The sequence below is a fragment of the Manihot esculenta genome, chromosome 10 (genome assembly GCF_001659605.2).
Source record: "Manihot esculenta cultivar AM560-2 chromosome 10, M.esculenta_v8, whole genome shotgun sequence".
Lineage (NCBI taxonomy): Eukaryota > Viridiplantae > Streptophyta > Magnoliopsida > Malpighiales > Euphorbiaceae > Manihot > Manihot esculenta.
This window is the reverse complement of record NC_035170.2, coordinates 315,296-330,360: the sequence shown is the minus strand read 5'-3', so window position 1 is coordinate 330,360 and position 15,065 is coordinate 315,296. Positions and strand designations below refer to the sequence as shown.

At 36.7% G+C, this 15,065-nt stretch overlaps 1 protein-coding gene across 2 annotated transcripts; it reads right to left on the bottom strand.

Annotated features, from left to right (window-relative positions):
* Positions 1 to 337: 337 nt before the first annotated feature.
* LOC110624771 lies at positions 338 to 12,301 on the bottom strand. 2 transcript variants are annotated; one of them, XM_021770082.2, is made up of 4 exons: positions 11,231 to 12,301; positions 10,491 to 11,119; positions 1,851 to 2,123; positions 338 to 854 (listed from the first exon to the last, which is right to left on the bottom strand). In XM_021770082.2, the coding sequence occupies exons 2-4, from the start codon at positions 11,115 to 11,117 to the stop codon at positions 588 to 590; spliced, it is 1,167 nt and encodes a 388-aa protein (XP_021625774.1). In that variant the 5' UTR covers positions 11,118 to 11,119; positions 11,231 to 12,301; the 3' UTR covers positions 338 to 587. The 2 variants fall into 2 exon arrangements, with proteins under 2 accessions (XP_021625774.1, XP_021625773.1); XM_021770081.2 differs by having other exon boundaries at positions 10,491 to 12,300.
* Between the last annotated feature and the right edge of the window lie 2,764 nt (positions 12,302 to 15,065).

Genomic DNA, 15,065 nt, shown 5'->3' with positions numbered 1-15,065 from the left:
TAATACACGATAACGCCAAAATGGATTTAGGACGGATATGGGTGGTGACCTTTAAATAGGTGTTTGAGATGAGATCGGACATTGTAATTATAAACAAATTCAGATTTAGATATCGAAAATTTCGCAGGCATCCTACCCGGTACCATCCTACTCACCACCGCACTCCTCCATGAAAAAGAAATGATTATAGGTCCCCATCCATCTAGCAAGTATCCAGGGAACTAGAGCATGTCATCATGGAAGATTACAAGACCATATAACATTAGAAATTGCTGCTACAATAAATCAAGACTTCAAAAAGAAAAGAAAGTAGAACCTTAAATGAAGGCAAGCTATCTGAATCAACAAAAAATTGCATTACTAGCGAAGCACAGTACCCCAGTTGCATACTTTATTGCCTTGATTAGATCTCTCAACTTTAAAATTTCTGAACATGTTATTTAGCAGGTTAAAGAAAAAAGCACTAGAGAATTAGATCTCTGATACAAACGAAAGACTCATCTGTATCAAGCCTCAGGCATCTAGCCAAAATTATCCAGCAAAAGAAAAGGAAAAGAATGGAGGGAAAGTTTGGGCAAAAACGAGTACTATGAACCATCTCTCTCAAGTTTTTCAATCTCCTCACGGTGCTTTCTTTCTGCTTCCTGAAGTTCTCTTGCAGCATCCTCCTCTTCCTCAATTCGATCAAGATCATCAAATTCCTTGCTGGCTGCCATTGCTTTCACAACAGGATCTCTCAGCTCAGCTATTAGTCCACCACCAACCTTATACTCATCCTCATCTCCAATCAGAAACAATCTCTGGTCAGGTCCTGTCGCCATGGGAATGTCAACAGCCAATAGCTTCATATCATACTGCACAGCAGAATACACCATTAGGACATTGCCATCCATTGGAGTATCTCTATAAATATTTTCATGTGAGGAAAAAAAGAGGGTCCTAAAGATGCATGCACAAGCAGCTCTAGGATGTTGAAATATTTCAGAGATATGGAGGAAAAAATGTGCAAATAAAGCATCAGGAATTCAGGATAGCAGGTCTTTTTATCTCTATTTTGGAGAAGATAATGTGAATGACCATCAATTACTCTCCACATCACATTGGCTGTTCATAATTTCATGAGGTGTAAGGATTCTACTTGCTAACAACAATGCCGTGTAGGTACTGCCATGCAAACCCTAAAAAACTAACGCAAAAATGACAGGCACAAATTAAATAGAGAACCTGGAATTTGAAGCAGTTTCGTTTTGCGCCCTTCCCATATGCAAGAAAAACAATCTTAAATAATGGAAATAAGGAGACACAATGTCCTTTTGAAACAAGAAATCCTCTTGAAATGGAAGTTGTTTTCCTTGAAAATATGGTGTCCCAAACCATTTTCCAGTGTATGCCGAACACAAGTAAATGCTGGAAATATTTGTGGGTCGACAAATGGAGTCAAAATCTAAACAATGCTCACCAACAACAAAATGGAAGCCACATCATCAAAGGAGTGCAATCTATTTGCCAAACGTAAGAGCCACTTTACGGTTTAACAAGAGTGACATTCAATTAAGAGAATCATATGGATGACCTCAATCCCTCTAATAAATTCCAGAAATAAATGTGTGATTTAAACAAAAAAATGAAAATAAGGATTTGCAGATGATTCATAAAAAAAAACAAGAACTCGTTCCTGACCCTTTCTTCATCACAAAGAGCAGACATTAATTTAGCAGACAACAGTCACCTAGTTTTGTTATGAGGACACGGAGGCAAAACCAGAAAACCAACCTAATGCACAGGATTTGCTCCAAGTGGCATCATCACATGAGAAAAACAAATAGAGTGCAGGATATATGGAACCAAACCTGGCCCTTTTTCTTCTTAATTTCAACACTGACTAGTCCCTTCTTTTCGGAACCTCGTATTGGGAAGATGAGAAAACACCTCTTGCTCCTAAGCCTTGGCTTGAAGTTCTTCAGTGTAATCCCACCTCCTGACATCACATAGGCTCTAAGCTCTGTTCCTGTGAGGGGAGCGCCCATAACCTCAAGAATTCCAGCAGAAGTATTAAGCTTCCTCATAGCCATTCTATAAACTCTATCAGGATTGATTGTGATTCTAGAGCGGATATACAGGCCCTATGGTAATAGAACATTAAATGGCAATTTGTCAGTTTGATGCTTGTTTCTTCTGGGGAAACAATGCTAACAATAGTTGGCAACTGAATCCAATTTTTAGATATCAGATATTTCACAACCACAGAGGCTATAAAGATGCATCTTGCACTTTTAATCATGACCTGAAATGATAGTGACACATGACTATTTCAGTTATCACACAATGGAAGTTGGAATCCTGAAACATAAGTAAACGACTATCACCAGAGTCTGCATTCAAGCATGACTATCATCAGACTGCATTTCAGCAGAATGCCTATCATTAGGTGCTTGGAAGCTTAAGTTGAGAATCATGTTGCTATCACTAGAATTTGCAAGCGCAAATAAAGATAAATCATAGCAAAATGTAGATGCAACGACAAGCCTGCTGCCAGCTGCCACATAGGAAAACCTTCAGAGTTAAAGACCTTATAACATATGCACGAAATAGATAAATAATAGTTTTGAAAATTTCACCTTTTTTTATTACTAATGAAGTTTGTGTACATAAAAGCATTAAAGGGTGTGTTACTTGAAAGCAAACAGGAAGACTGTCTGCAAAATTTACAAAAGCAAAATATCTTTGCTCAATATTTTTAAAATTGGACCTGACCGGCCATCCAACTGGTTAAACTGGGAACTGGTCCTTAATCTGGTATGGTTCACCCAACTGTAGGTTAGGGAGATATTTATAGGCCTTTATAATGGCAAATAATTTTTTTTTTTTTTTTAAATTTAATCCATGCAGGAGAAGCCACATAGACACCCAATTGGAAATTCCATAAGATTTTGATGAGAGTTACTATTTGAAATTCAAATGGAAAGTTGAGTGACTTTTATGAAGCAAAATTAAATTTAGTGACCGCAATGAAACAAATATTAAAATTCAGAGATCGCAGGTAAATATCACCCGGTGATTGAAACCTCCTAGAAATCCACCCCCTAGCACGGTACTGTTTTTTCTGCAATATAATGCTCTTCTTTTTCATAAAATATTTTAGAGTGCAGATGGAAAAGAAGAAATGAGGCCTTAACTAGGCTCCATCCTATAGCATAATAGAAGCTTGATTGATATTTATAGTATAATGGTAAATACAAAAAATGAAGATTATATGATTATAAGAGCGCCTATTACATAATTACATGCATGACTATAGCCTATTTACAGCACAAAATCAAGGAAAAATTGAAGGCCTATCTCAACAATCTCCATTTTGAGGTATCCTTTAGCTGCCCAGTCTCTTCACTGCTAACAGTGCCCTCTAAATCACCTTTCCCTACTTCATCAGGCTTCCCATCACCTCCTTCCTCAACAGTTTGTCCTTCACCTATCTTTTCTTGGCACACTTTCTTATTATATTCATCCCTACATTCAATCTTTCCATGCCCAATTTTATTACAGTTCTCGCACTTCACCAGTTCCCACTCATAGTTCACTTTTTGTTCCAACCAACAGCCTATCTCATCCTTGAGGACAATCTCCTCAAGAAATTTTCCCTTCAAATCCATTTCAATAAGCACCATAGCATTGCTAAATGAGATTTAAAGATGGTGCAGAGATAAAAAATACAAGGGCTTCCCCAATATACTCTCCATTCTACTCAACATCTCTTTGGACCAAAATTCAAATGGGAACCTCGAAAATGGCATCCAAACTGGAAGTTTCTGAATCAAATCCACATCCATTGCAAGTCTAGGATGCCATGATAGAAGCACCGTTCCCATATCAAACGTATAAGGACCCTCCTTCAACACTAAATCTAGGGGTGAGTAGTTTTTGGTTTTAACCGAAAACCAAGCTGAACAGTTTGATTCAGTCTTTTAATTTATTTGGTTTGATTGGTTATTGATTGTTGAGTTTTTCAATTTTTGATTCAGTTCAGTTAAATCACCGAAATCAATGAAATAAACCAAACCGAATCGACCATATGAATATAAACTTAACATCAACCCTAAATCCATCTTTCATTTGGTCATTTTAGCCGCCCCACCCATCTCTCTCATTCATGCCTCTCTCTCACTCGTGATACCAGATTGCCTTCCCTTCCAAATCTCAATACTACCAGATTGTGCTACCCTTCTGAGCTCCATCTTCTTTGTTCTAGAGCTTGATATCTTTTTCTTTCTCTAATTACCTTTCTCCCAAACCAAGGCCCATTGCCACCATCACAAATCCAGCCATAGAATCATTTTCTTCTTCTTCTTGTTTCATCTCCATTCTCACAGCAAGGCGCAAGCAACCAAGCCTACCGTTGCCTTCTTCCTTGCTCTAAGTACTCGTCAGCTTCTCAATTTGGCTATGTGTTTTTGGGTTTTGTTTGTAATTAAAACCATTAGTTTTTCTGGGTCTTATTGCTTAATAGATTGGGTTTTACTTTAAATTTTTGGATTTATTTGTTTAATTGACTAGGTTTTTGATAGGGATAGGAGTGGATAAGCGTCAGAGTATGGAGTAACTTCTAGAATTGAGTGAGCTGAAATTGGGTAGTCGGAATATTCTTCTGTTAGAGAGAATTTCAGAGGAAAACACATGGAAAGGGACCAGCTGAAAAGAGTATAAATAAGAGATGAAATGGGGAGCAAGTATGCTTGGTTTTGAGTATAAATTTCTCTGTTACAGAGGAGTAGGCTTCCTGCACAGGACATTGTCCTTGGGGGGTTCTTGTGAGCCATTTTAATTTCCTTGTTGGTTCTTTTTTATTGTTCTTATTTCTAGTTGGGGATTGTAAATCTATGAGAGAGTTACATTGTTAGAGTTGTATTGTTTTCCATTATTAATCGGTACAAGTTTTCAATACTATTTCAAATCCTTTCCATTGTTCTTTCAGTTTTCAAGTTATATTTGTTTCTAACTCTATCAAATTGGTTCGACTTGCCGGATTTTGAGGAGCTAATCCATAATGGAAAATAGAATAAAGAAGATAAAGAAGAACATTACAGCCTTCCAAGAAAACCTAAATATGTAGATTGTGATCTTGAACAAAAATTTAATAGAATCGAGCATTTGCTTACCCAATTATTATGGAAGGAGGCGAGTTATTATGGAAGGAGGCGGCAAAAGGTAACCTTGAAGCACTTAAATATTTTCATTAGCATCAAGCTAGTGGAGAGTTTGCTACTATCAATAGAGATGCTCCACATCAATTTCTAGAAGTGTTATTTAACAAGAGAATAGGAGAAATACCCACCTTTACTGGGGAAAATTCACAAGGATGGATTGAGCAAGCTGAGTATTAATTCGAATCTTGTGCTACCCACCATAAAATGAAGATCTATAAGGCTCTAGTTTGCATGGAGGGGTCCTCCCTTCAATGGTTGCAGGAACTTCAGCAGAGGGCTCCAGATCTATCTTGGAACCAGCTTAAGCTTGAATTACTACAAAATTATGGTGGAGATGGTGGAAATGCAAGGGGCCCAAAAGAACATCGGGTGGCCGTCCAACATTTGGACACATTTGTAGAGCATGCAGATGAATTGGTGTCTTGATCAGATCAAGTATTAGACTCTTCAGTCTCTTTCAATGAGTTATTTTCTAAATGGGTTTATGTTGAAAACCACATCCAATTGGAAAAAGGTAATGCGCAATCCTCCCTTCAGCTAGTTTTTAAGGTGAGTTAGACCTGACCCAAATTTAATATGGTATCAGAATCTCCCACTGATATGGACCTCCCATAAATATGTCATGCTCCAGTGTGGTCCTAGATGTGAGGGAGTACGTTGAATCCCACCTTGATTTTAAAAAGGGTGATGTGCCTTATATAGATACCTTATATAGGTCATAGGCAATCCTCCCCTTGAGTTAACTTTTTGGGGCTAGTTTTTGAAGTGAGTTCGGCCTTATCCAAATTTAACATGGTATCAGAGCCTTTCGACCGATGTTGGGCCTAAATGTGTCACGCCTCAGTGTGGTCCTGGACGTGATGGAGCGTTTTGAATCTCATATCTATTTGTGAAAGGAGTAATGTGACCCTTGTCAGCCATGGGCAATTCTTCACCTTGAACTAGTTTTGGGGTGAGTTAGGTGTAATTCAAATTTAATATTTGAAGTAGAGAAGTAGAGAAACGGATGAAGATTCAAGGGGACCTTGACTTCTATTGCATGGATGAGGTAGCAACAAACCTGGGTAAAGAGCTTCATATTCATTTTGCAAGGAGTAAGGCGTTTGGCATTTGGTGTTTCTGCTATGTATACGTGAAAGAAGAAGATGAAATTGGGTGTTGGACTTGAATTGGGAGCACCATTTGGAGAAGTAAATCCAACTCCTTCGACGGGCCTTATTTTTAGTCCTCTAAAATTATTGCACCACCAGGTCAGGCCTCCAAAAAATGTATCAGCCAAATAATTTTGAAAGCGCACATCCCAAGCCATCAGATTTAAGCCCAGCAGAGTTGAGAAACATGGAGACACAACCATTGTCTTCTCCAATGATGCATACATTTTTCTCCCATCTCAATTTCTCCAAAACACGTTCATATTTCCACTAAACTTTTTCCTCCTAATTTCAACCCAATGGAGCTGCAATTAATTTCAGATTTTGGAATTTTTCAATCAAGGGAACTGCAAGAAAGGGGATCTATTACAATCAATCCATTTATTGTAAGGTTGGAAAGCGAGGAGTCGTAATTCACGGTCACAATACTCGGCTCCACATTTCTTGATTCAGATTCAAGATGCATTACAATGTGCTACATTTTATATCAACTCTCAACTTATGGCCATTTTCTAGGTTTTGAACGTAAAGCAATCCCTATCTACTTATTTTTTCTTACATAAATTGAGTACTGCTTTTGAAAGAAATATGGAGGTGTGGGGTAGACGAGTTTCTAGCGCAAAGCATATGGATTTAATCTTTAGAAAATATTAGGGTAAAAGTTCTAGAAGAGGGGTTGATTAATTGGCTGAAAATTCCATTGGGTGTGCTTCAAAAGAAAGAAAGCATTCATACTGGTTCAAAACACAAATCATATTGCAAAGGTGAATCTCTTCATGTTCATGGGGTTGCATATTTACAACAGAAGCTACAGGTTATAATTTCACTTCATCTAGAGAATCAAGAAAATATTTAGAGATTGATGCCAATGTTAGTGGAGTTAATGATATAGCAGTTGCTCTTCTGAACAAGCAATTATGCGTCATCTTATTGATAGTGAAGATTAAAGATTATTCCATGCAAATTCTTAATGTAGAGCGAGGGTGGACAAGGTGAAAATAGAGCTTGAGGATCTGCGCTTGAAAAGCTTTTATGTCTCTTACCTATTAATGGAGTTGCTAGACAATTTATTGCTTGAATCAATTCTTTTGTATTTACCAAACAACCTTAAGGACAAAGGCTATTTTTAAGGGGGTAGTATTGATAGGGATAGGAGTGGATAAGTTTCAAAATATGGAGAAACTTCTAAAATTGAGTGAGCTGGAATATTCTTTTGTTAGAGAGAATTTCGGAGGAAGACACATGGAAAGGGGCCAGCTGACAAAGAGTATAAATAAGGGATGAAATGGGGAGCAGGATATCTAGTTTTGAGTACTAATTTCTTTGTTACAGAAGGGCAGGCTTCCTGCACAGGACATTGTTCCTTGGGGGTTCTTGCGAGCCATTTTAATTTCTTTGTTGGTTCCTTTTTATTGTTCCTATTTCTCGTTGGGGATTGTAAATCTGTGAGGAAGCTACATTATTAGAGTTGTATTATTTTCCATTATCAATCAGTACAAATTTTCAATACTATTTCGTATCCTCTCCATTGTTCTTTCGATTTCCAAGTTAACTTTGTTCCTAACTCTATCAGTTTTACTTGTATATGTTGTATATTCCAATGAAATTGCAACGAGATGTAGACCCACTGTTAAAAGTTGCTGAATTGAAGTTCTTGCATTGTTTGTTATGGAATGTATGGGGAAGGATGGAATGATTGAAACCCAAAATTGGGAATGATGGAAACCAATGATTCCGAACTGAAATTATTCGATTTGCTTATTCCCTGGTTTGGTTAGCTGTCCGTTGACATTTTTTAGGAATTTAGTTTTTCAATGAACCAAACCGATCGAATGCTTTGTCCTAACCAAATCATTCCCCTCTCCCAATTCAAAATTAAACAAGAAGATGTTCTCCTTAACTGAATGCACGAAAGAAGACCACACCTTTCCCATTTGCCCATTGCAAAATCCTTGTACGCCCTTAAACCTTGGATTGATCCCAAAAATACTACCAATTAAGGCATTCCTCCATATAGATTTCCTACTACAATTCCTCGGAATGAAACTTTATCACCTTCCTCCCCTCTATCATTGATGAAGTAACAAAAATCAGCTCACAATTTGGGCCCTAGATCTGTTTCTAGCTTCCATATCTACCCAGCTTCTGCTCTCTTTGTTTTCTTTATCCCCTTCAGGCCCACCCTCCACCTCCTTAAGCTCACTATTAGCTAACATAATAGAATTCGCTAGGTCCCCATCATTTCCTTCTTGCACCTCTTGCAACTCTCCATCGCTCTCTAATCTTCCCTCTTCTCCATCTCCTAGAGCATCATCTACTCCGTCATATCCCTGCACCGAGGATGGATAACTCAACTCAAGCACTTTCCCCTTGCCAGATCGGTGCAAAAAGCTTTTGATTCTTCTTCCTCATTCTAGAAACAACGTAATTCAGCAGTTATACTTACTTTGTGCAAAGAGAAAAATCATCACTTCATCAATAAGTTCATTTTATATATTATGCAATGCTCCCTTTCTTGAGGCTCAAAACCAATGACTTGCCACAACTTTTACATCCAATGGTTATCACTTCTCTAATGATATTGTTTTTGAGCTACAACAAGAACATTTGGTGAGCTTTCTTTTTTCTCACGCAATTTTTACTTGAATTAATTTCTTGAATCTCCATCTTCGGTGACTTGTCACTAACATGAATCTTGTATCCATTATTTTCTTTCACGACATAATAAATTTTCACAGTCAAGTTACTGCTTTTTGTTCTATTTTAAGTTTCCCAAAAAATTAAAACTTTAGATTAGCTAAGATTCTAAGATTGGTTGACTCTTTTTAGAAATAAGATTCAGACCAAACTTCAGTATTTGGCAGCTAGGAAAATAGAAAAAGAAGTGTAGAGAAAGTGAAAAGAATTAGGGAAAACAAGAAAAAATGAAGAAAAAAAAATAACTATTTAGTCACTATAGTATAGAAAAACTAATTAGTTGATCTCTCGATTTTAAAAAATATATTAAAACTTCCTTGAATTTTAAAAAATCTACTAATTAGTCCTCCATTAATTTTAGCCATTAAGTATTGAAGAATCTTCTAAAATACGGTCAATACGGAGGGACTAATTAACAGACATTTTTAAAATCTTATAATATTTTCATATATTTTCAAAATCGAATGACCAACTAATGATAAATTTCTCCATACCAAAATTTCAAAACATTTTAACATATTTTTTAAAATCAAATGACCAACTACTGATGAATTTTTCCATACCACAGGACTAAATAATAGACGTTTAATGATTAAAACTAATAGAAAAATTAATTAGTATTTTTTAAAAAAATATTAATGATGTTTTAATATATTTTTCAAAACTAAGATACCAACTAATGATTTTTTCCATACTATAGGGACCAAATAGTAATTTTCACAAAAGAGCGAGAAGAGAGAAAGAAAGAGAAGTCTCAAGAAGACAGAAAGAGAATCTTGTATTCAATTAGTTGTTTGATTCAATTACAAATATAATGGACTGTCAACACGGGTAGTAACTATTCTCCTAAAAGAAAGTGACATCAATAACCACCTAGCACTTACTTGGATCCTAACGGACTCCTTTCCTTCATGGGGGAATTATTGATGAGGACTATTTTCTGCCTATGCATATACTCGCTTCTTTATTACTGGATGATCCTTTTGTGTAAACCAATTAATCAATAAACTAAGTATTTCCCTCCTCCCAGCAAATTGCGGAGCATTAAAAGTTCTGTCAGGGTTTCCAAAGCAACAAAGGGACACTTTATAAAGTACTTTCATTCTCCAAATGTAATCCTATTATTGTTCTTCAAACAAATGCATTTTGCACGTGTTTGACGCAATGCTTGTTCACAACCTATACTCTCTGGTAGCTACATGTTCCAGAAAATGTAATTGAAGGAGGTGTTGAAATAACATAAAGAAGAGCACCCATGGTGCTTTCAATGTGGTAAGCAGACCTATATGTAGTAGGCAGACCATGGATCAATTTTAATGATTTAAATTGGTTCACACATCAATAATTCTAGAATGCACCAGGATTAATTTTTACCGCAAGTAAATCTATAAGTACTGAGAAGAAGTAAAAACACAATAAAACCATTGAAGGAAAAACTTACTGCAAAAGCAACTATGGCTGAAGAAAGAGCAAGGAACCCATATTTGGCCATGCCTTCAGAAAGGCCAATAAAAGTATTGGCAATACCAAACATAACCCTCCAAAGCAAAGCACACAGCACAACCCCTCCGGCGCCAAGCAGGATGAGCAAATTCCTCTTCCAAAAGGCATCAATTTGCAATCCTATAGCGTCGCGGTACCTCGAAATGGCAGCGCTAACTGCCGTAGCAGGCTTCTCAAACACCTTCTTTGCAAAATTCCCATTGGCAGTTTTGCCAAAATTCGAAGAAGTTTTGAAAGAAAACTGTCTCACTCCGTAGAAACAACTCTGTTTAGCAAAAGCATGGGAAGTCCTGAATGAAAAAGAGAAGTGGGGCTTTGCCCACGAGAGAACCTGGGATAAACCCCCATTTGAAGTAGGAGTTGAAGAAAAAGACGACCTAGAGGGGATTTGAGTGTTTAAAAGTGTGGAATTGGAGAACCCATTTGAGTAAGGTCTTGGAAGTGAACTGCGAATCCTAGAGGCGACAGAGGAAGTGCTCGGACATGAGGGTTTTGAGCTAGAGACATGTAGGCAGTAGCGAAATCTGAGGAGTCTATGGACGATTCTTGGGGAAGGCTTTGACATTGCTGCTTTAATGATTTAGATTCACAAATCGCACAAGCTCATAATAATAGGAGATTTTTATGTGAAAAAGAAAGATGAAGAATTCAATGATAATTAGATGACAAATGGGTTACCTCGGAAGGGAATCAAGCTTCAACAACGCACCGTGCACTTCATCATGTGGAGGTCTTGGGGGAGAAGGCAACGCTTCCATCGCTGGCTTTTTCCTCACGGTCTCACGTCAAGCGTTGTGCAATGGGCGGAATTGAACCGAAATATAAGGAGAATAGAATTGAAAAAGTTCAGTCTATGGAATCGGTTCGATTCAAAGGTTTTGCTTTTCTTGCTTAGATTACTTTCACTTCCCAACAGATTGATTAATTAACAATTCCAATCAAATATTTAAGATAGATGCGCAAATCAACAAATTAATAGCATACAAATATATCAAAGTGAAAAAAAATAATAATCCAACTTAATAAAATTCTCAAAATTATGAAATAAATCTCAAAACATATAAAAAAAATTTCTCTCAAACTCAGTCTAATAAATTTTAAAATAATGCACACGCAACGGACTAAGATGAAAGATGAGAGATAAGAAGAAGACCCGACACATTAGATTATGATGGAGATCAAAGTATTAGGATAACCCGCCACTTCAAGCACCCATTTGATAAATTTCCATTAAGTATGTTATATGCCTTTTCTAAGTCTATCTTGATGGCCATATAACCCTTTGAGCCATTAAGATTAGACATGAGCTTCCTCATAAACAATTATGTTACCCGCAACCTGCCTTCCTAATAAAAAACTACTTTTTTCTAAATCCACAAAAAATCCAAATTACTCTTAATACTCTTAACGATAGTCTTAATAATCATCTTTAGGACATTACAAAGACTTATGGATGGAAATCGAAACGCAAACTCCGGCTAAAGACTTTCGGAATCAAGATCAGGAGAGTTTCATTAGATTTGGCCGGACTAAGAGCCCCTTGTAAAAGGTTGAGGACAAAACTAGTAATATTATCTGGTGCCTTAAATGGAGCCATAGAAGAAAGAGCCGCAAGAACATCATTTTGTGTAAAAGACAAATTGAACTCTTCTAGGTAAAACTGGGTAAGCAAGTGAGGGAAGCACAGTGAAGCCTGAAGAAGTATTCTGTTGGTATAGATTGAGAAAGAAACTTCAAACTAAGTTCTTGATCTCATTATCCTGATCAACCCAATTACCATTACCATCTTTCAATCTAGAAATCTTACCATTTCTTTTTTTGACAATAGCTGAGAGATGATAGTATATGGTGTTTTGATTCCCCGAGAAAATCCAATCTTCTTTTGACTTTTGAAACCAGGAAAGCTCCTCTTGTGCTAAGACTTGCTCCAACTAGTTCCTGAGATTAAAATTAAGCTTGACCCATTTAGGATGGTGAGAAGAGGCCAAACGAATCTGAACTCCTTTCAAACGGTTTAACATACTTCTTTTCTTATAAAAGATATTCCCGGATACATGAAAATTTTAATCTTTGATTTTACCAAAAAATATGTCCTGTGTTTCCATCGGTCCATCGGATAACCTCCCCTAATCCATTTTTGCTTGACGAGATAAATGAAGCCCTTATGTTGTAGCCAAGAAAATTGGAATCTGAAATGCCTTGGACTAGAAGTCGAATTTCCAAAAAGATTAACCATTAAAGGAACATGATTTGAGTGAAATTTAACGGCAAACCTGTGAGTCTAGAAAATTAATCCGCCAATGCTCATTACACAATGCTCTATCACTCTTGCCATTTTGAGATTACGAACATCTCTGCACTTACTCTAAGTATAAGGATTGCTAGAAAACCCCATATCAATGAAGGAATTATTGAAAATTCAGTCTCTAAATTCTCTGGAACCTGATTCTCTATTAGAAAGATAGCCCCAATGTTCTTTAGGAGAAATTGTGGCATTAAAGTCTCTAAGAATCATGTGTTTACCGACCGCACCATACTTATTTAAATTACAAGCCTGCCAAAGATTCCTAAGTAAATCTAAATGCGGACTCGCATACACAAAAGTAATAAGATACACATCATTATTCTTGAATCGTACTTCACAAGTGATGAGCTGATGATAAAACATATTTTAGTCCATTTTCTCTTAATATAATTGATGATTATTTACATGATTTCTGTTTAATTTAGTGCTCTTGACATTATTTTGCAGAAAATGGTGAAAAATGACACTTTGGAGAAATTCCCCTTAAAACTGCCTTAAATGGAGCAAAAGAGAGCAAGTTTGCCAAGTTGGAATCAAATCAAGCTAAATAAGGAAAGTTCTAAATAAGGAAAGTGGCAAATATGAAAAAAACATTCAGGCAAAACAATTTGAAATTCAAATTTCAAATCTCCAAGTAGCCTTTTCCTTATTCAAGAAGCCAAATCTCAAGTTGCCATATATGAAGAGCCAAATAAGGAAAGTATTTTGAAATTCAAATCTTCAAGATTCATATTCAAATTTTGAATTTCTAGATTCAGCTTGTCAAAGAAGCCAAAGAAAGTCACACATGCCACACATGCCTTGCACATTCAAAATTCAAATTGCAAAAGGAGGCTCCACCTTCCTTAATTGTGGATGGGTGGCAAGGGGATGTGAAGAGGCACCTTGGGCAGCAACTTGAAGACCTTGGGCAGCAATTAAAAGACCAAAAAGCCCATCCCTTGCAATTTGATACATGCTCCACGTTTTTGCCTTCACACATGCACATAGAAAGCACATATTGGACCAAGAGCACTTTGGGTAGCCTCTAAAAGATGCATGGACAGCCAAGAAACCCTAGGCAGCCTCTCAAGACATATTTAAAGGCCTTAAGAAGACAAGAAGTGGCAGATTTGATCACCCCATCTCCTCCAAGGGTTCGGCAGCCGCTCCTCCACCTTCTCTCTCCACCGCCTGTTCTTCTTTCTTATCCTTCTCTTCAATTTTCTGTTTTGGTTCAGCCATGAGTGGCTAAAATCTTTAATTCTAGTTGATGATTGGTTGAAACTAAGGTTGTTTTATGGATTGTGAGATCTGAACATAAACTATTTGTCTTTGATTAGTTCAATATTCATACAATTGTGTGCTTGAATCTAAGATTGCTTTGTTGTTTTGATAAATTGGCCACTTGATTCTTGATTGCAAAGTTAATTGATTGTTAGTTGGGATATTTTTTAGTCCGTAATTGCTGAAAATATTCTGACCTAAGAACACTTGGTGTAAAAACTAAGAAATTATATGATCTAGTAACATCTCATGCCTTTGAGTAGCTAGGATTGGATCTCTCTTTTTCTTCATGCAATTGACAATTATTTTGATGCCTAAGGCCCAAGGACGTTCCTTGGCAATTTGTTAATTAGTAATTGATTAGAGGACGTTCCCTAATTAATTTAATCATAAGGAGAGACACGGTGGTGAGAAGCGTTTTCCATCTCCATAACTAATCTATTGAATCAATTCAGAGAATATGTGTTTCAATGATCAATCCAAACAACCAAAGTGGATCCATATCTTCAACTAGACCTTTCTCATATAGATTTCCTCTTTTATTTTAATTACTTGCTAATTTAATTGCTTTCAATAGTTGTTAGTCAAATCAATCTCAAAACCCCCCATTTTTACTTTATTGCACTTTACTTTTGTTCCGCTTTCAGTTACTTGCTTTCAGTTGCGCTTTCAGTTAATTCTCTTGATTTTATTGAGGAAAATAGATAAGTTTATAATTCTCTGTGGATTCGATCCTTTACCACTATCTGCAGTTGTAAAATTATTGATAACCGGAAAGGTTATTTTTGACCGGCTTCAACAACCGCGAGTCAAAAATTGGCGCCATTGCCGGGGAATTGTTCTAACTTGTTTATTTTTCTTTCATGACCAGATCTGAATGTAGGGACACTCTTTCTTACGATCCGAAAATTGAACACACAATCAGAAGACTAGGAAAGCAAG